Source organism: Dermacentor albipictus, chromosome 9 (assembly GCF_038994185.2).
Source record: "Dermacentor albipictus isolate Rhodes 1998 colony chromosome 9, USDA_Dalb.pri_finalv2, whole genome shotgun sequence".
Classification (NCBI taxonomy): domain Eukaryota; kingdom Metazoa; phylum Arthropoda; class Arachnida; order Ixodida; family Ixodidae; genus Dermacentor; species Dermacentor albipictus.
This window is the reverse complement of record NC_091829.1, coordinates 103,388,257-103,410,826: the sequence shown is the minus strand read 5'-3', so window position 1 is coordinate 103,410,826 and position 22,570 is coordinate 103,388,257. Positions and strand designations below refer to the sequence as shown.

General features: G+C 44.9%; 1 protein-coding gene across 3 annotated transcripts in view; it reads right to left on the bottom strand.

Annotated features, from left to right (window-relative positions):
* The window catches only part of LOC135896810 (phospholipid-transporting ATPase ABCA3-like), a 316,329-nt gene that overhangs the window by 159,501 nt on the left and 134,258 nt on the right, over nucleotides 1–22,570 (bottom strand). For 2 of the 3 annotated variants that reach the window (XM_070525178.1, XM_070525180.1), the window contains exons 12-15: nucleotides 17,944–18,099; nucleotides 16,460–16,670; nucleotides 5,230–5,482; nucleotides 3,390–3,442 (exon numbers count right to left, since the gene is read on the bottom strand). In XM_070525178.1, coding sequence (XP_070381279.1) covers nucleotides 3,390–3,442; nucleotides 5,230–5,482; nucleotides 16,460–16,670; nucleotides 17,944–18,099 — 673 coding nt within the window. The remainder of the gene's footprint in view (nucleotides 1–3,389; nucleotides 3,443–5,229; nucleotides 5,483–16,459; nucleotides 16,671–17,943; nucleotides 18,100–22,570) is intronic. The other variant, XM_070525179.1, reaches the window with a different exon arrangement.

Genomic DNA, 22,570 nt, shown 5'->3' with positions numbered 1-22,570 from the left:
GTGTGATAAAATTACAGACAGAGAGTTGTGCGAGTTGCCGAAATGAAACCGAAAGTGATTTCAAATGCACACCAAGCATCTCGGATACACGACTTTAGCGGCTATGGTCATTAAGGCAAGCCGGGAAGTACGCTAATGAGTTGGCTCCCTAATTGAGTTCGATGAGCAGAACAGTAGATACTGAAGGCCTGTGAACTGATCCGACACAGAGTCCAAGTACAACAATTCAGTATCTTTAGCCGAGAAGAATAATGAAAGATATAGAGTGGTGGTGGACTACTGCCGTTTGAACATGGAAACTGTGTGAGATCGCTTTGCGCTGCCAGTAATTGGTAATGTGTTGGATCGCCTAGATCGAATAAACTTGTTCACTGGATTGGACATGGCGCTTGATAAATTTTACATTCCTCTGGTTGAGCCGAGTATGCAGAAGCCAGTATTCAACACGCTACACGGATACTTTAAACCAAAGCACTTGGTATTTGGTTTAAATATTTATCTACCTGCTTGCCGAAAAATGATTGTCAACGTACTTCACCAGGTGAGTGCAGCGTGGTAACTTGATTTAGACAATTTACTTGTTCTGGCCCAAGATTTGCCCACGCGACAACACTACATTATGTATGCCATCTCCAAGGCACGATTGGCACTGTATGTCCTGATGTAAATTTGAAAAAAATGAGGTCGAGTACCGTGAATTTCTGCTCACGATTCACGAAAACAGAGTATTTGAAAGTTAGCAGCACTCAGAGAACTGCCAGTACCAACTAATGTAACGAAAACCGAGTATTTGAAAGTTAGCCGAACTCAGAGAATTGCCTGTACCAACTAATGCAACTAGGCTGCGAAGTGTTCTTAGGCTGGTGAGCTTCAGGTCACTTGTGCCGGGCTATGTCATATATACTGACCCCCTCAACCATCTTCTCAAGGGTGAAAAAAACGAGAAGTCGTGAGTATATGCCACCATGCTTTACGCTAGCTGAAAATCAAACTTTATTCACAGCCCATTTCAGAGTTCTTCGACCAAAGTCACGAGACTGAAGTGAATACTGATGCGAGTACTAACAGAGTAGCTGGTATACTCGTAGAGAAGGACGATACAAATCCGTGACATCTAGTGTATTGCGTACATCGAGGAACCAGGGAAGTAGAACACAAGTAAATTTTAGTCGGCATATACGTGGGGCAGTTGCATGGACTGTGGGGAGGATGCGATAGTTTCTGTTGTGGTTGGGGTTCACCAGAGTGCAAAGTTGCATTGTTACAGTTCCCTTGGGCACGAGGAAATTTGCTAAGCCACGAGTTGCGGGGATGTCTGAGGAACTAAACAGCATGTTGACACTGTTAAGCAACAATGAGGCACCCAAGTGGCTCATGTGGATGCTCCGAGTTGTGCGACAGTCGAAGCGCATAAAGAGACTTCTGTAGAAACGTTTGAACGGGTGAGACACACTGAGTTGTGCAGTACACTAGTCGATCCATCATCATCATCATCAGTCAATTTATAACCATTGCAGGATGAAGGCATCTCTGAGCGATCTGTAATTACCGCTATCTTGTGCTAGCTGACTCCCACTTGTGCCTGCATGATTTCTAGTTCGAACACCTCACCTAACTTTCTGCCCTAGTCTGCACTGGGCCAATAGAAAAAAGCGGCCATTATCCAGATGTTAGACTTTCAACTGCGCCAGAGGATTGTTATACTGCGAGAGCCACTACCCAAATGATAAGCAACGAAACATGGCGCGCACTTCAAGCTAAAAATCACTCCTGTACTATAAATATCAGGACGGTGGTGCAAAAAGAGGGCTGTTTGCCCTGGTAGGGAGCATGACAATAGAGAAAGTTGAAAATAAAGAGCATGAGAAAGTTTATCGTAGTAAGGCACCATGACTTTGGAGACGTTTTGCTTAGGGTCAATTTGCCGTACGCATCAGACATAAGTTGTGGTTAACAAAAATGACCGTCTATGTAGAACAGCATGTACGGCGGTAATTAGGATGTCATTCCTCAAGACTCGAGGCGGCAAGGTTCAGAGATATCACCACCAAACTGTACCAGAGCAGAGACAATTTAGGATCGTTAAGTTGGACCAATTAGGGCCAGTCGCGATGAGCTGCCTCAGGAACGGAGTGTTCTTAGCCCTCATTCACCACCTGACCAAGCTGATACGTTCGCGTGCTTACAGTCGAACAGAGGCAAAGTATGTGGTAAAGTTCTTGGAGGCATTTATTTGCGCGTAAGGAGATTCTCTCATAATAATCTCTAGCAGCTGTTCACGCTTCATTTCTGAACTTTTTGAAGAGTTTCGGGTCTCGCGGGGAGTAAGGAGCACATTTGGAGCGATACCTCAACCACATGCAAATAGGCAGGTAGCAAGCATTAGCAGAGTTTGGTATCTCTGACATCGAGTGCCATGGAATACACGGCCCATCGGAATTGGGATGCTCACTTGCGCAAGGCTCAGTTTAATCCTGATTCTTCACTAGGCCAGACAATAACAAGATCAGGCTCTGAGCCACCCTTCGGATATGTGCCAGAAGATAGTCGACTAGCCGACCTGAGTAGTCGCCTGAATCATGAGCCGGTAAACTTGCAACGTCCGCGAGAACAAGCTGGTAAAGCTACCCGACAAGCACAATGTGAGGCTAGAAACCAGTACAGATTCAACGAACGCCCGTGTTAAGCAGCAACTCAACTAACGCGGAATGATGCTTTCCGAGCTACCACTCAGTGACTGTTTTCATGATGACAGTTGCTGATCTATTAGTGCTAGCCGGGCACTGGTCATTACTGAATTGACAGTTCTCGTATCCTCATGCTTGACACGTGAATCATAGTTCCCGTGTGACGGGTGTTGTCTTTATTCCATGTGGTGCAAAGTGCTGAAAGATGATGTTCGGAGCAGTATATGCACTTAAGCCACTATGTGCTGCGGCAGTTTCATGCGAGGTGCCCCACTTTCTGCATTTACAGCTCTGCTTCCTAGTCAATTAGCATCATATTTCGTCGGTGGGCAAAACGACGTGGCAGTTGTTTAATTTCTAATCTGGCGGATCACACATCGTTTGTAGCCGTTTGCTGAAGATCCTGCGTCCAAAGCTAAAGCTGGTGGTACCTTCCATGGCAGAGACGGCTGGCTATGTACGCGTCCCCAGGGTGTGTTTATCAGTAAGGACTTTGAATGATAAGTCTGGCTCTCCTTTCGGCTATTTGCTTCTCTGCTCTTTACCACATGATTTCGTTACAGGACACGTTTCGTAAAGTTGATCATACGTCTTTATATCTTTCATGTAGTGCCTGATTGATCGACAAGCCTGTTGTATTGAGACGAATAAACTGAATGCTGTCGGCAAAAGTTATACTTGAAAACAAAAATAGTGTCATACCTTCTACTTCATGTTCTCGTTCTTTCCCGCCTAGGGCCCAGTCCAAGTTTATCCTGTAGAAAAAAAAAACCAGACAACCATGCTGTGCAAATTCCACTGGGATAGATCTGCATATTCATAAAACGGAACCTTTTGATCCTTTTGAAGGAGTTAGTTGTCTCGTTTTCCAATTATGTAATTGCCTCGCTTGCGTGCTCTAGAACGAAAGAAAAATGCCACATTTTACACTGCTCAAGTAAGCGCCCCGCGCTTATGATGCTCGCCGAAGGTCACTATGAAATGTGGAAGAACTTTCAGGTAATCCGCACAGAATTATATTATACTTGTCTTTTAAAGGGGCACAGGCAAAATACTCGCTTTCTTGATATTCACAATCATATTAAAGGTGAGATGACTTGCAATACTGTTATGAGCCAGTTCTCCTGCGAATGTAGAAGAAGCTAAAGTGTAGGGCCGACAAGAGGAGGACGAAGTTATGTCTGTCCCCCGCTACATTTGTTGTTGTCCCACTTTTAGCCTCCTTTTCCACAGTGTAATAACTCTTCGCGACATGAGACCACTAGTTTTTCACCCTCTTTCCTCTTATACGGTCGCAGCCCTACTTTACCCGTGGACCTCCTGGTTCCTTCTTATGGGTACCCTCCGAGTGAGTGTGCTCGAGAGACTATTGCCCGTGCTGACGACGCACGTCAACTTGCAAGGAACCGATTTTCTGAGTCCCCGAAAATACACCCGCAGTCTCGCTGCAACAGCCACCACAGTCCCACAAACTTTTGTTCCTGGATTGCTCTTCCTCCTGTGGCCCCAGCAGTACGTGCCTGACGATCCCCAAAACTTGCTCTTTCAGCACACCGTTCATTTCGTGTGAGCCGCCATCCAAGTCACCGTTCTTACGAAATCGCTCCACTGTCGCCTTCATCACCACCTGCTTGTCACCGCACGGACATTCTACACGTTGTCCGTCCTGCGCCTTGTCATGTCCAGGAGACTCCTCAATACTTTTTCTGCAAGTTTTTTTATGTACTCCCCGCTCACCTACACCGAGTCGGTGCTATTGCTGCCGGAGAGTTTGAGTGTTATGAGGCACTTTTCCTGTGGATGAAGAAGATGCTGAAGCGTAGAGCGTACAAGAGGATGACGAAGTGAGGTCTATCGACAGCCATCTTTGCTGCTCCTGCCATACTTTTATCCTCCTTGTATATTCTGTAAATAAACCATCTATTCTGCACATCTCTCTATAGCAATATCATTGTCGATTATTACATCGCTTTCTGTCGCAAAGCTCTCATTATCAAACAGCTCAAATGTTCAGCTGTTTGAACACCACGAGTGCCTACTGATAATAGGAACCTCGGCGTGTAATTACTACCCGATATCTTAAGCTCAACATCTCTTGAAACTAACAATGTCTTGAAACTAACAGAAGACACCGAAGCTTCCACGTACCCAGTGACCTTCCTCAGTTGATATTCTGAACTACTTAACATAATATTATTTGCTAAATTTATGAATTAGTAGATGCTTGTCGTTTCGAATGCCATTGTATTTTCTTTCTTTTCTATACTATTTTTGTTTGTGCCGTACTATTGGCTAGGCTGATTATTTCTAACAACAAGGTGCAGTTCTGTGCTCGTGTACTTCGCGTGATCCTCTTTTTTTTTCTGTAAAGAATCATGCGACTCACTGTGGCTCAAGTCAAAGGAGCCCTGTCAAGCTGCTCTGCAGCAGCTTCTTCGTTCACTCCTGTTGTAGAGCCAAACATGAAATAAAGTTGTCGTGTAATCGCCATGCCTGCCTAAAACTTTGCCGCAATAATGAAGTGTAATGCAGTGAAACCTACTTCAAGTAAACGTCCTTCATCGAGGCAACGGTCACACCGATGCTTGCAATGCCAAGTCGTTGAAGGGAACTTTCCAGTGCACTGAACATTGCAGGAAATCCCTTGCTGTCCAAAGTGCCCAGTGCGATGGACACCTCTTCCTGCTTGTCGTCATCGACGATTGCTTCAGGCACAGCATGGCGGACGATGTTCATGACGTCATTGAGTTTGAATGCATTCGCCACCTTGGCGAACGTCAGCTTGTATCCGACGCCTGCGTGAAATACAAAACACAGTCACGGATGAGTAGTCGTTACACCGCTCGGAAACACGAATATGGTTTCAACTGTGAAATTGGCCCAGCATAGCTGCGGAGCTTACTCTACTGACCACGACGTTGATGATGTCACTTCCTGATGTCAATAGGAGATCATTCACGAAGCTTTTCTATGTAAAAAGGCGCATGTCGGATTGATTGAATTGGCCGTCCGACACAAAGTAGGTGTGACACGTATAGCTTGCACGATTATTAGCTCCAGCAAAGATATAAAGATATGCATGGCTATCCTTTTAAGGACGATAAATACCCCAAAAATATTTATTTATTACCTAAAGGTGCAACATGCACCAAGAATAAGCAAAATCAACGAAAAGAAAAACTAGTTGGAGTGAATATCTTAGCAATAGAAGGGCACGCCAGGCTCATTCACTGAAGTAGGCTTTACGCCAAGCCACCTAGGGCTTTTTTGGAACTTGTACAGGTAACTATTATCCTATTATCATAAGTGATCCATACAGGTACTATTGCACTCAGTGTGAGCTACAATGCAAAAGCACGTGGTAATATACTAGCATGTTAAAGCACGTGGTAAAGCACTAGCATCTGTATTTGCAGTGCATTGCGTGAGTGATGCCACTGCAGCCGGAGATCTTGCATAGGTATATCTACTCTGACCGTAGTTTCAGAAGAAAGCGAGTGTCTGTTTGTGTTTGTTTGTTTGTTTGTTTGTTCTCTGTCACTGGGTTATATCCACTATGAAGGATTTGCCAATATACGGACGAAATTGGAAGGCGATTATTTGAGAAAACTATGGCGTGGCAAACTTCGTCTTCTTTGTCCCGTGTTTCTGCTTTTAATCAAGAAATGATGCTTGATGCATATTGCTGCGGAACAGCCGCCACAGTGTGGCTGCACTGAGGCGAAGGAAGACGACGTGGCCACCGCTTGATATAGCGTCGCCATCATTGCCACCGTTTGTCTACGTGTAAATATATTGTAAATAGACTCGTACGTCAGCTACACGTAACAATATCATTGAGTGTTTGCCGATAATATTTAGCGAGACCTTCGGTCTTAATACCGAATCTCAGCAAGAGAAATGTTCGGGTATATCACTTGTCAGCGCTCATGCATAATGGCTTGAGGAAAGTAGTCTCAATTGTAAAAAAAAATGACTTTCTACCTGACGCTTGGGAGAGTTTGCGGCACGATGAACATTCTTCGATGCCTGGATCATGAACTGCACGCAAGGTATACAGTTGCTACCATTCTGGCACCCGCAAATACCTTTGTTCCCTCAGCGACGCAGCAAACCCTCTCGCCCTAAGCGCGCAGCACGCCGCCGCGCTCTCTGCCACCTATGACCAGCCTCTCCACAACTGGCCTTCGTCATCGCTTCTCCCCTCCACCTTTTTTACAACATGTGAGAACCTCAGGATTCCACACTGCAATTACTAAAAGGAACTCTCGCGCTGGTATTTACAGAGAGAGAGAGAGAGAGAGAGAAATGCAAATGCAAGGAGGTTAACCAGAGTTAAAACCTCCGGTTTGCTACTTTGCACTAGGGGAAGGGAAAGGGGAAGTAAACACAGAAGGAAGAACGGGCACAAAAAGCTCCTGGTGTCTACAGGTGCTGTACGAGGAGCAGCTCATACAGTATGGTAATGATGGGCAGACCTGAGCTTCTGCCACCAGGGCTGCGTTGCGCATGCATAGGCTAAGAAAAAGACAATAATTTTCCTTTACTACATGTGATCGTCGTTTGTTTTTGTTTTTTGATATAGCTACTCTGGAACTCGGGTAGCATGGCTCGCGTCTCGTTCACATCGTGCGCATGCAAGTAGCCCATGCAGCCCCAATTTTGCGTGCTACGTGGATGTGGATCGCATTATGTTCGTTAACGTTTTCAGAAGCTTTAAGTTGCGGACTCGCGGTGGGCCAGGCCTTGATGGCGTTTGGTGCCAACCTTCCGGTGTTGCAGTTACATATTTAAGAAACTGCCGTTGTATGCCTCGAAGCACAGACGTAACTGGAACAACAATGCATTTCGACAGACGCTTTGAAAATGAATATCTCGCAACTGTAGTGCCATCCAGAGAATTTCTTCCAAGTGGATACGCCCTGCAAAATAAGTGGTTATAATTCGTACATTGAAATTTATCGCGTTAAGTAATTATTTAGAAATTCATTACCGTAATTACGTTAATTATTGAACATTTTCATTTCTCGTACAAGTAATGGCCGCCTCATCAAGCAATCTAGATCAAGGGTTACAATCGTGCCATCTACAATAGGCAATCTTTAAAAAATTTGGTGCAGCTAAAAAGGCACCCTGTTCGTGATGTCCCAATAAAAACACCTTGCTGTGCATAAGACATCGTGATGTCAGGCAGTTTTAATTAGCATAGGCTCACGCTTTGTATTCTTTTTGGTGTGAGGTTATTTGCAATTGCAATAGTCAGATAAATGAAAAGCTTTGGAAAGGGCCCCTCGGCAATGGGAATCTGTAATATTCTTTATTGTGCACGAACCATATTTGCGAAATTGCCCAGCAATGCATGATAGTATACGCATGTGAATTATTGCAAGACACCTCTATGGCCCCACTGATAAGCATAAATGTTCGGAGAGACAGGCCGCCCCCTGATAAGCTTGAAATCAAGGTTGGAAATAGGGAGCATCGGCGCGTTAAGAGATAACTTTAAGGTCGCGAATGGAATGGTAAGTCCATGACACTATATTTAATTTCAAGTCATTTACCAACCCCCCCCCCCCTCCCTTGAAGGCCTGAAAGCCCTACTAAACGATCTCGATGCCTCATTGTCCGTCATAAGTATGCGTGACTTATGCAACAGAAAAAAATTGAAGGTAATGGCACACGCATTTATTCTGGAAATAAATAACATGGGATGCTTCGCTAAGGATAGAGAGGGAAAATTATACATCAAATATAGGATCGGAGTTATTATGGCGTTTAATAATTCGTAGTACTTTGTCTCTACATGGCCCCGCAAAAATCCATTATATTTTACGCATAAGTATTTGAAGGAACAAATGGCCGTAATCATCTAATCTCTGTCAGAACATGGCAACAATGAACCACGATGGCGTTCTGGTTAAAAACAAATTACAAAGCGAACGCAGAGCGTACTTCCAACGCGAAGCGACCCTGCTGGAATTCGCACAAAGAGTAAGCAAAAGGGCTAAGTTCGGTGAAGAACATCCCCCATCTTTGACATCGCAATTGTCGCGGCTCTGCTCGGTAACACTGGCATTCAACGAAACCCACCAGCGTTATGAACCTCGAGCAAAGAGGTACGCAACCTACCTATTGAGTATGCCAAACGCACGCTGCCCAAGATGCACGCACGCCATCCTGACAGGTACCCCACTGGCAAACATCCTAAATACCCTCAGGACTCTAATCGATCATGTCCTTGTCAAGATTGTGCTTGACGTTCTCAGCATATGTACCACTCCGAAAGAGGTTAGGCCGCCTAGACCAGGTCCTTCGCTAGAACAAACAGCCAGCAAGCCGTAATTGACTACTCAATACTCATCCTAGGTCGCTTCCTCGCCACGCATGCAGCGTGGGACTACACCAGAAACATGACCATAGGCATAGTTCTGCTCTATATGAAACGTTACAGTATCATCAACCCGCAATCCTCACTAATTCGCAACATTCTATCAAAATGGACAACAGCATGAATAAAGAAATGTACCCTCACTTAACACTGACCGACCGACTGCGCACACTGGCTGCTGCAGTGATATATGAGACGATGGCCAGTAATCTACGCGTACCTCATGCCACAATACATGAAATAAAGTTCTAATTCAGAAAATGCATCATGAAAACAAATGAACAACTTGTCTCAGAAATTTGACAGACCTATCATTATCATCGCAACCAGGGCAGGGGCATGACACAACCTTCCAGTGGCTCCTGGGGCACTGCAATACCAACGGAATGGCACAACAATGAAGCCACCCAATCTCCTCATAAAAGTGGTCGATTTGTTTTGACTCTGCCTTCGTCAGCTGGTTCTATGGCTGAGCTGCTCTGTATGTCTCTTTAACGTACATTGATCCTGTGAAACTCGCGTGTTCTCACCATGAGTAGCTCACCTTCTTTGCCTCCAGATACACAGCTGCATCTAGCTCCTGGATTACCGCCGTTTACTGTTGTTGCTAGTTGCATTTACACAGACCTGTGCCTTCCTTACTGAAATGTCCAACAACCCCACGTGCGACACATGCACCTGATTAGACGCTCAAACACACAAGCAAGTGATTTGCATAGCGCTCCACCGATTGTACATTCCGAACAAAAAGTTCTGGGCCAGTGTTCCCAACAAACGAACACCATTTATTACCGGTACTCAGGTTCCTTTGGTCTACGGGCCTTCGCCATAAACATTAGAAGTGTGGCCTGTTACCATTCTTCTGATATTTTCTGCCTTACTTCTGCCCTCAGTGCATGGTAGCTAACAAGAACAAGCTTTGCTTAACCTCCCTGGTATTCCAGACATATTTTTTCTCTCCCACGCAATTAATTTGGAGCCACCAACCTAACACACTTGACAGCCTTCAGACATGACCCTCTGGCCACTTGACTTATCGCCATTGACAAACTTGAGGAAATGATCAAATGTATCCAAGACCCAATTTATGAACACTCGAAAGACAAAGTACTCACGACCGATAACTCAGCAGTTGCTACACACTTTCTGCCTCACCGGAGAGCCCGAAACTGTTTTGTCAAAGGATGACGCTAACAGAACTGCGCATCGCAGCCCTTACTGCTGCCACTGAGGCATTCGCCGATCGTCCTCCGCGACAAAACTGAGGTCTGAGGTGCATTCCTCCGCAGGGAAGTGTTGGCTCAGTAAACGTTGTCCGGCCCCTTCTCGATCCCACTCACTACAAGCGGCAGAGCCAGTACACCATGCAGCTAATGTTTCGACTAGCCCCAACTAGCAATTTCCCCAAAGATATTAAGGAGAAGTACACATTAAGTGCAAAGAACCTTTGTTTTGGGACTTTGTTTTCTTTCTTTATGCTACATTTTTCCATTCTGTACAAACTCTTACCCCCCTTCATCAATGCCCTTCAGTGGGCCTGTGAAGTATTATGAATAAATAAAGAAATCGAGTCTCAACTGTGAAACTACTAGGAGATCTGCGAATAAGTCACTCGACATGCCAATCACTTCCCGCGTACTTATGCGAGCTCACAAAAAATGCACTCACAATATGACGTCTGGCCATGAGTTAATCACCAACAAAATGCCCCGGAACCTTGACGGCGACTCCTTGCTGGTTTTACCTTCACCTTCCCAACAAACATTGGGAAACGGGGTGCTTACCGACTGAGTGGAAGCCCGTTAAAATAATGTGAATGCCCAAACCGGCTAAAACGCCCTGTATAACAAGCCTACGTCCCATATCGTACCATATCACTAAAAGCTTACTTGGAATAGCTCTTTGAGCACAGGTTGAGGACTCGGCGTGTTGGTATAGCATATTCGAGGCTCGATTGCGCAACATTTGGACGACACACATAGAAGAGAACGCACTCTACAAGCGCTGTGTAGTGTGTGCTTCCCGTCTGTGTGTGTCGTCCAAATGTTGCGCAATCGAGCCTCTTTAAGCACATTGTTCACAAAAACCTTAAACATCACCTAGAAGACCAACATCTCGTCCAAGACATTATGTTTGCTTTCCGGCCAAACCTTTCTCCCCAAGATATTTTACTCCAACTAAAGTAAGAAGTCCTCGACCATGTTAGAATGAACAGTAGAAAAAGAATTATCGTCTCTTTTTCCTTAAGGGAACTTTTCACAATGTTTCACCCATATCACTATAGGGAGCAAATAGCTGGGTTCACATGACAGAACCGATCACGTAATCAGTCCGCAGGCAAGCGTGATACGGCTCGGCTGCAACGACTCGCGCCGCAAGCAGATCGTCAGTGCTTTTCTGTATGAGGCGTGATTCGGTGGCATTCAACGACATCATGCTCGTGTGCTTAGAAAACCGCTGGTCCGTCCCATCGTGTAAGTCCAACTTACACAACATCAATTGTGGAGCCCCATAATCACTGTCGCCGTCGCTAGATTTAGCAACACCTACCATACAACCACTGTCGGCATGGACAACTTGCAGATACCACCTCCCCACACACAGCACGGACACATCGCTGAGCGCAGTGCTTTCATCAGTGCAATTCAACATTGCCATGACGAGAATCCCATCCTTAGTGTTATACGAGGCATCAAACACACCCTACATACGGGCTGAATTACGTACAACATGCAGCCAACAAGGTACAGAACTAGATGGCACGCAGAGGACTTCAAGGCGTTCTACGAGCTCTATTGCTAACGTGCAAACCGTGAGGGAAAGCAAGCCTGATACAGACCGATGTTAAATTCCTCACGAGCGCCACAAGTATCGCCCGGGTGAGCAAACTGAAAATAGGAAGCATGAAAATAGAAATAGAAGCATAAAGCAAGCATGCTCTATGCTTCTATCAAGCCGAAATAGAAGCATAGAGCAAGCATGAAAACAGAAACTGACAGTGCAGCTGGCCTTGCTCAGCAACGCCAACCACACTGCACCATAAAAGTTATTCGTGTGGTCTCTCGCATCAGCAACAGGAAGCATGGATGCAAGTACAATGACATCCTACGGCTGATACAGGCACTCATTATCAGCTGCCTCCAATGGCCCACTCTATCTCCCAATGAGGAGAGTACAATTCGAGGCCCTCGATAATCTCTGAAGAACACCCTACGAGCAACTGCTTGCACGGCCAACCTGAAGGTTATGCTAGGACTAGAAGCACTTACAGTTCCCAATGCTGCCACAGAGCGCATAGGTGCTTACCTTGGTTTTCAGCTCTAAAGGTTGCAACGACTAGCCACCGGGCGACACATGTTTCAGATATTACGACATACCCTACACACTTTTCAATTCCTTCTCGTGATTGTACCTCGCCTCCGCAGTTTAATTCCTATGCCACCCATCCCCAGAAGCATGCACCCTACTTGACATGCTGATTAAAGGCAAGCAAGGACATGACCTTTGACTCTCAAACACGCAGGCCACATTAGCGCGTTAAAAATGGATGCTGTTGCCATTCTTCCGCTCTCTGCGCACCCTCTGAGCGGTGTATACGGCGAGGAATAATAAATTACTGCAGCCACGGTACAACATACTTTCATTACGGAAGCGGGGGAAACTGCCATTGAGCTACCTACAGCGCCTCAGCCGCAATAGGACTGTGTCATCATTTTCTCGTACTCCCGAACAGCACGCCGCAACTACGCCAGCGATATTTCTTACAAAGCTCGCCACGTATTCCACTCACTAGAAACAACACCTGCCACAATTATCCTCCCATGGGCTACGGCCTACCATTCTCTACGCGGCAATCAGCAGGCGGACACCTGTGTCCTAGGCCACACTAATCTAGCACTGCACAACGCACCCCTACTGCACACCAGTCTCGCACTGTGCAGAGAGACTCTGGCTGAGACTTGTCTAGAGTCTTACCTAACACTCATACCGTACATCACTATTCCTCAACTCGCTATACGGTACCACCTCTGCGCAAAACACTAACTCGCGAAGATGCTGGGGCCTGGCAAACACTCCAGGCCATGACGTAATCACTCCCATCTTAGACTATGACATGCCATCCATCCCAGTCTACACCAGTATAGATCTGCTCACTGTAAAGAGTACGCGTCCTTACCTTACACAGCTGGGGTATGCCCACTTACAGCCAGCTTCCCGGTCATTTTGAACCCCACTAATGGGAAACAGCGCAACCGGCTCATATCCGCTCGAACAGTTGCGGCTGGTAGGACGGGCACAGCACTCAATTTCTGCTGCAGGGCTTGAAGAAGCCTGGCAACCGGCGAGCGACGAAGCACGACTAGCTTCAACGCGTTCTTCTTTTCAATAAATGTTCTGTGCTACTATTACTACTACCTTGTCAAGCGAAGCAACGCCTGATCCACAACAGAGTTACCGCATATACGACGGCGTGAGACCGTTATGAACGAGTTCCATTTCCCACCAAATATTATTTCCTCACCCGTTAGGCACGTCCCGGATAGCCATCTGTATTTCATAGATGCGTATAGAACGTGATGTTTTATACTATGTGCACATACGTTAGTTGGGTTAGGTGTTAGGCAGTGAAACGCGCTCACACGAGAAAGAAGCAAGTACATGTGTCAATATCCATATTTACTCAAACAGTACAAATATGTATCATAAATAATCTAAGTCTCAACCAGAACTTGTTGCCGTAAAGTGGCAAGGATATCGCCACTGGATTATGTGACCTCTAATAAATGCTCACTATCTGCGTGCATAGGTCTACAGAATATCTAGTGTATAGTTTTTAGTTCCCGCTAGCGCGTTTCACTTCCTGTTGTCATAGCAGATTTACAATCAAGGACATATTCAATGCAATACTCGCAGTAGTCGCCGAGGGGCAGAACGCCCTCACAACAAGGTCAGGTACATCGCGCTCACACTAGTGCACATGCCTACGACAAGAAAGCGCAGCGTACTCATCCTACTGGAAGTTGCGCCCGCCACACTGAGCATAATAAATTAGCGAAAGCTGCAAGAATAAATCGCAGCAGGAAATACGAAGAATACATGTAGTCATGGGATGCAAACGTGACCATTCCAACCTGTAATCTGAACGCGCGGAAACATAATACTCGCTTCGGGAAACTGGAAGAAAAAAAAAGAAGATAGAAGCAAAAAAGAATGGTTGTCATTCCATACTTCCATAAAATTTCACATCACCTAAAGAAGATAGTACCTCGCTCTGATGTCAAAGCCGTGTTCTCGGCTCCCCAAAAACTTGAGAATTTGAAGGAAAAGCTGCCCAATTAAGAATGAGAAACTAAAATGCATGATAAAGCATCAAAACAAGTTCGTTGCATGCAATGCAGGTGTAGTACATCGGGTTCCCTTGTCCTGCGGCAAGTGTTACAGCGGTCAAACCAGCCGATGCGTATACGAGAGGCTAGCAGAACATCGCGGCAAGGTAGAGCAAGGCATCGAATGCCACGTGGCAGAACACTGCAAGTCATGCAATGGTTCTTATCCTATCTTTCACAGATGCACGATATTACTTTCTTCCATAGATCGCTTAACCAGGGAGATAGCTGAGGCCAGAGAAATTCTTTCGGCATGATCAGAGTTGTGTTGGGGCCCTGTCTTGTAGCGTTAGGTAACAAGAAAGTGAGGTTTCTGGAGGTATGACAGTGACAACGTATGGTTTCAGCGGCACATGTGGTTATGCAGTTTTGCACGTGGTTTTGTTTGTTTTCCTCGCATCCTGCTTTTTTTTTCAGATTGTGGAAGCGTTTATATACGTCGCTATCACAAGAAAAGCACCGTTGAAGTTTGCACATGTTGTGTGTCCCTTCTTCAAGAACCACGTACAACCAACATGCCCAAAACGTAACTCTTTTGAAAAACCTATGTGGTGAGGGGGAGACTATTTATGTGGAGTCTGAGAAAATTATTTTCGTCATGTTGTTACATGAAATAGACACCACGTGATCAGTCGCGCCACGCGAGATAGCCATGGGCAACTGTGTTTCGGAATAACAATGATCTCAAACCTTTCGGCGAGCCTTCACTGTGGAATTTGGACCTATGGTCCCACCGTTTACTTCTGCAAAAGTACCACTTTCAATGAGAATGGAATTTCAAACGCAATAAATCTCGGGAAATCTTTGAGGACTTTGTTGCAAAAAATTTACCTACAAAACTTTACGTAATCCCTCCCACACCCCAATACAGCACCCTAAATTAATCTTCGAGAAAACCTCAAATGAAGGCACCAGGAATGACGTAGCACATATGTCTATACGATGAAACGATGTAATCCACATAAAGACTAATTCTAAAGTTGAATTAGCGTCCATGAGATATCGGCTACTTGATATTTCCAAAATAAACTTTATACTTGCAAAATAAATGTTAGTAGAACGTCGATTACGTTTGCTGTGGAGACGCGGTCGAATGAATTGTACCTTCCCGGTGATAGGATATCGGTGGCTTACTGGGGTGGTTTAACGTAGTTGTCATTATGCAACGCTTGAGGGCATGGTGCCAATAGCGACATAGTATATAAGTAAGCACGAATATAAAATCCCTTGCCACTCGACCGTTCGGTGTCCGAATCATACCCAGCTGTGCCTGGCGACTTCTTTTGCATCCAGGACTGATTGTGTAGGCATACTAGGTGTTCCTGCGTTCTGCCATTTACCTGTCACAACATTAGTTCGCCTGATTCACGCATCTAGAATATCTAAGACGCGCTAGTGTGCGCCTTCCGTTGTATACAAATATTTCTCCTTAATTTAGTGTGTGTCAAAAAAAATGAGACCATCTAAGCTAACTAAGGCGGATTTCTGAAATGTCCCTTTAATGTTGTTCTAATTTTCACGTTCTGGACGACACGCACAGGTCGCTATTATTCGAAATGATACCGGAGGTCTCGGTGCTCTTTCGTGTGGAAAAAGCGATACCTTGAATAGAAGAAACTCCGCCTCAAACCTAGGGACATGTGCTACATAAAGAACTCCCAGACATGTGGCAGAAGCAGTTGAGAATATGGCACTGCGTTTATGTGCTGCCGTTATGTTACCACAAGCCACCGGAAAATTACCAAGCCTATTTTTACACTTGTCTGGGTACCTACACAAGTTATGTTATGCAGCTTGATTGTGTCCCATAAAAACAGGGTACAACCATGTTCCCGACAGTGGGCGTTTCTTTGTCTGCCGTTCTGTATGTTACACTTTCCTTTAACTGCAGTCTGTTTCCATGCGCGCACCTCATATACGAATAGCTGGGCCGCCATGAAACAGCCAGTAACATTCAATAAATATTAGTACTATTAACTGTGGCTTCAGAAGCATACCACATGCTCTTTTGAGAAAAGCCGTCGATCCACTGCAAACAACCACACCAGAAGCCATGATGATTATCTGGTCTGCGATGGCGTCAGCTTCCTCCATGTCGTGAGAAGAGATTAGAAGGGTTTTCTTCTTGCCTACGTTCTGCAATGTATCCCACACGATCCGCCTCGTCTCCGGATCGAGGCCCGCGGTTGGCTCGTCGAGAATCAGCACCTGGGAATAAATCCGGTTTCTTGTCGTCCCACACCCACCAGACCTGGCTGGATATCTGTAGGAAATCGCTCTGCTCAAGTTTAGATACGTGGAGTGCTCCGAACAGACACTGAGGAAAATAATCAGAAGGGTTATATTGACAGAGTATTCATCTAGAAGTGTGCGATCGTTTTCTGAGAGCCAATACGTGTCTTTTTCTGCACAAAATTGCCACCGAAGTTTGCCCTGCTACTCGTCAGTTTCAGTCGCTCACACTAAAATATACAAGCTGAGCAACACTCCACGTCACCGCCCTATCAAAAAATGCTCGCATCGCAGAAACGGTGTCATATTCTAAAACATTCCTGCTTTCGCCACTTTCTGGCATCCAAAAAAAGAAGTTCACCGACGATCACGATACTCCCTAATGCAAATTTGAGCGCAACTCTACACGTGCATTTTTTTCATAGTATAGTGGCTGGTGCGGTGGTGGTGTCGGTGAAGTCATCGGCTAGGAGACCACGCGCGCTACTCTGGCGCCATCTCATGGCCATCGCCACCGCAAGTCCATATTGCATGGCACTACGCTTTTCTTATCACGCCTTTCGCCATACCCTCCTCCTCCACTTTTCGCCTCATGGTTCGGTTGCGCCCTTCTCCTCCACTTTCCTACTCCTGCTCTCTTCGCTATCGCTTTCTTTCATTTTAGAGCTGCGCTCTAAAACTGTTCTCGCTGCGATGGCGGTTTGTGACCACAGAACCCTGATCTTTCAATATAGCTCGACTATATTGCTTGAATATATTCGAGAAGCTTGAATTGCACTCTAAATCGATAAAGGGCTCAATCCAGTAAGCCTTCAGGCTTGTAATTTCTACATTTCAGATGTAGACAGAACATCAAGTCCAATAAATCTTAAGCGATAACCTGCGATAACCCTCTTATGGTTGCAGTAGGAATAAATAAATGATTTGTTCGACTTGTTAATTGTTGTACTCCGAATGTATTTCTTGGCTTAATAATTTGCTGGCTTCATATGAATGTGATTAGAAAAAATTTAGTCCCTCAGCTGTCCTTCAATACTCCGGTATTTACCTGCTAATACCACGATATGAATATGAGGCTCTCCGTATAAGGGAAATCGCGTGAAATTTCGACCACCTTGGGGTCCTTGAAATTGTGTCCAAATCTAAATACATGAGCGTTTTATAATTTCGGCTCCATAGAACCGCGGCCGGCAATACAAACAGCGTCCCCGTGCTTAGCAGCGCAACGACACATTGTTGCCGAACGTACCTCTGGATCGGAAACAAGAGTCATCGCTATGCTCAGCCTTCGCTTCATGCCACCACTGAGCTCGCTGGGCATGTTGAACACCTTGTCTTCCAGCCCGACCACAGGCAGTGTCTCCTTGATTGAACTCATGAGCCTGTCATGGTGTCCTTTCTTAAGCTGCGAAAGAGGTGAAAGAATATACGGTGCGCTGTTAAATGGTCATCTCCTGAAATGTGTAAATCCGGTAGAACCAGACTGCCGCTGAACGTCGACGTCAATGCGATTAGCGTTCAAGCAATGTGGCGACAGAAGTGATGGCCATCGGCGAAACATTTAAGCAGCCGGATTATTTTCCCGAGTTTCTTACTGCACATACTGCGCCATCCAATGAGGCTGCCGCAAAGCTTCCGTATGACGCGCATTTATTTCCGCAGAATGTAAGACAAATTTGGAGGATCATTTTTGCCATTGTAGAGCGGCCCATATATCCAGTGGCACATGCCGAGTTACCAAAGTTAAAGTCCAAGAGGTTCATTGCGTAGTGTCATACACCCAATAGTACATACGCAGTGACCCAAATTAGTATCAAAGAGCTTCACTGAATAACAGTACAGACTGATTTGCGCATGCTCAGGGCTCTAAGGCGGAGTAAAAAAGGTTTATGGAAGACCGTTACATCCTGGGTGCCACGTGCCTGGTGCCTTATCTCCGGTGGCCAACGCCGGCATCAAAGAGGCTCGTTGAAACGCGGCATATCGATACACAACTTAATGCAATGATTGGTTTCGAACCCTCTTCTTACAGAGCACCAGCCCCATGTTCTACTCATTCGACCAAGGGCTGCCCAGTTTTCCAAGTCGGTTCGTGGTGTAGATTGAGAGTTGTGCCCCCCGACAGTGAGTGGAGTTCCCTAGGAATGCTAATCGTATTATTCGGCACAATAATTAGTAATACAACAAGAATTATTAATAATAACTACAAGAATTAATGATAAAATTGTCATAATAAACAACAAACACTCCTAGAACAGCAAAAATTTTGCCACGAATGGAGATTTGGTGAGACGGAAATGACGAAAAAGCGAGAATGCAATAAAACGATGAACATAAAGCACACACAGATATGGGGGGGGGGGGGGAGGCTCCTTTCAAGCCCTCGCTAGAATTTGCCGACAGCTTCTGCATTTTGAAACACCCTAATCGGATGTAGCCAGCTTTTCATCCCTGTAAAAACGACTGAATTTCAATTTAATGAACCGACAGCTTAACTTGCATAGTCCTGAGACTTGAGGCGCAGACAATTTTTCATCTGTAAAGAAAGATTGAATTGCGCTCAAATGAACCAAAAGCTCAAGCTGGCAAATCTTCAGACTTGAGGTCTAGCCATTTCTCTACCGCAAGGAACGATTCAATTGGACTCAAGTGAACCAAAAGATCAAGCTGCATGGTCTTGAGACTTGAAGTGTAGTTAATTCTTTATCCGCAAAGAAATCACACTCGCATGAACCAAAAGCTCAAACTGGCAAGACTTTGATGTCTAGCGAATGCTTTATTCAAAGAAATATTGAATTGCACTCTAAGTCAATCAGACGCCTAACCCCGTAATAATTAAGGATTTGTATTGCGTCAAAAGGGACCTAACATGCGGCAGTGCATCCAAACATATGATGTCGCGCTCATTTACGCGCGCTGTCATGGCAAAAGAGTGAAATTCGATCTTCCCTGCCTCCAATATAATAATGAGCCATATCCGGATAAATGGATAAAAACTAAGTTACGAAAGAATATTTTTCTAGCCTAAAGAGATGTTTCTTGCACATTGAGCCTAAATCAAAGCACTCTATTAAGCAGTGCGTGAGGCTGCGAGAACAAGGGGAGGTTGACTTTTTCGGTGAGGCCACCTTGATTAGGCATTTGGTGGAGGATAGTTACGCTACAGCAACGAATCCAACTAGTCTTTGCAGCAGAGGCACCGCGTAGCGAAGCGTAGAACATGGAGATACGCATATTAAGTGAGTCAGCGCTGTCGGAAATGGAGTGTTAACTACGCAAGTGATTGCTTTTTTTCGAAGATGTAAATAAGCCTAGTAATTTCGATGAACAAATGGTACGTGAACTATGCCAGCTTCAACTACACAATTAGAACACGAGTTCTAAAGTGAATAATTACGGTTACTTAAATTGATGTTATTTACCTTGCATTACTGGGCCATTGCTTTCTGCAAGTACAGTCATATCATAAGAAGCCAACAAGTCACACCTAGGAGAGCATAGGGGAATTTATAGATCTCTTTAATTGAATTAAGGAAATGATCAGAAAATGGAAATTAAAGTGGATGCAAAAGATACTGGTGGGCAGGTGAAGTACAAACTCACGTCTTCGCTTAACGTGTGTGACGCTCTTATCAATTGAGCTAACGTGGCGCCCTTTTCCCCTCCGGTTTCTTGTGTACTTGTGCCTGTCTACTAACACTAAGATTGGGACTGCTAGCTAGGGTGACCACTCGTGGTATTTTCGGCGGACATAGAACATGGTTTCGGCGAAGACGCATGAGGCTGGTTATGTGTGGGAATCCGAATTACAGTCGCTTTGGTGAAATGTCATTTTATACACTCAGTTTGTGCGCTCATGACGTGGCGCCACCTTATCCCCATCTACTACCACTAAACCTGGGACTGCTAGCTAGGGCGACCACTCGTGGTATTTTCGGCGGACGTAGAACGTCCTTTCGGCGAAGACGCATGAGGTCCTTATGCGCGGGAATCCGATATACATTTGCTTTGGCGAAATGTCATTTTATACACTCAGTTTGTGCACTCATGACATGGCGCCACCTCCTCCCCATCGGCTTCGCTGTCACGTGTGCAATGACGCACGCAATGGGCACGCATATTAGTCAGCTAAAACCGGGAGGGCGCGATGGCCTCTCGGAACCGTGCTCATCTCGCACATTGAAGGTACGGTTTACCTTTGCACCCTGATCCAAAATGTACCACATTTTCTTTTCAAAGCCATCATTTTAATTTGTCTACACAACATTGCCTGAGAAATTACAAGTCGGGCATTTTTAACGCGTTTTTACTATTAGAGCCGTTGGCCATTTCCGACACCATCACTAGGGGAAGCCGCCGTCCACGACGAAGCCGAATATTCACGTACGGCGGCATTTAATAATTTCGGACTAAAACGGAACTCCTCGGCTTCCTTTCTTCCTCGCGCATTACTTAACGAAGGTGTCGAATCCGGCAGGTGTTATTCCTTCAGGTAGCATGTGTTGGTTGACGAACCTGTTTCCGTAACCCAAAACATTTGGGTAGATGTGACACCTGCGCCCGAAGGGCCGTTCCACATCAGCCGCAAATGTTTATGAGTGTGCCCATGTTGCTATGCTGTCCTTGGCTTATTGTTGAATCGCTTATTCTGGTATCCCTATATATATATAAATATATATGTATATATATATATGTATATATATATATATATATATATATATATATATATATATATATATATGTAGAAGCCAACAAACACTGACCACAAGTAAAACATAGGGGAAATTACTTGTGCTTAGTACATGAAATAAAGAAACGATTAGTTAATGGAAATTAACGTGGATGAAAAAACAACTTGCTGCAGGTGGCAACCGAACCCACACGTTCACGTTCTCGTGACGCCTGCGACAATAAAGGCGGTCCACGTCCGCCGCTAAGGTCTGTGTGTGGTGGCACTGGCTAACACTTCCAGGGTTCTACTAGGACACATAAATACCCAAGAAAGTGGATGGGAAAACAGCGCCGCGGTAGCTCAATTGGTAGAGCATCGCATGTGGGTGCGGTTCCCACCTGCGGCAAGTTGTTTTTTTCATCCACGTTAATTTCCATTCACTAATCGTTTCTTTATTTCATGTACTAAGCACAAGTAATTTCCCCTATGTTGTACTTGGAGTCAGTGTTTGTTGGCTTCTTATGATATGACTATATATATATATATATATATATATATATATATATATATATATATATATATATATATATATATATATATATATATATATATTTTGTTATATATTAAGGGTGGGCGAATATTTCATATTTTGAATGCAAATCGAATATCACACTAACTGCTCACATTTAGAAGAGAAGAATTATCTCTTTCCGAATAATGTAAACTTTCGAAACATTTCGCGCAACTCGATTGGTAATGTATTCTTTCTGTTTTCCGTGTGCTAATCACATATTTGCACATTATTTGATCTGGAACTACAACTCTTTTCGAAGCAATCCAGAAACAAAATCGGTACTTCAATTTCTTTTTAGTTTCGCTGCTGAAGCCTGTATGACACCCTGTGAGTTTTGTTGGCAATCTGTCACTTTGTGTTTTCGGCACTCTAGCCAGGTAGACGTTTACCTTTTACGCAGCCACTAGCAACTTTTTCCCTGCAACGGGTCCTTTTACAGGCGTTTCTGGCACACTAATACTTTCGCCTTTTTCTTTTTCCACATTTGAGATCTTTTTTTTTTACCTACCATTTATTTAATGTGTTTGGTAAGCTAATCACACATCCCTCACTCATTTATGGAAAGCTTCTTTTATTACCGGCTCCAAAGGTACTGACAAGCTATTCGTGCAGTTCATTTTTCATGACAAT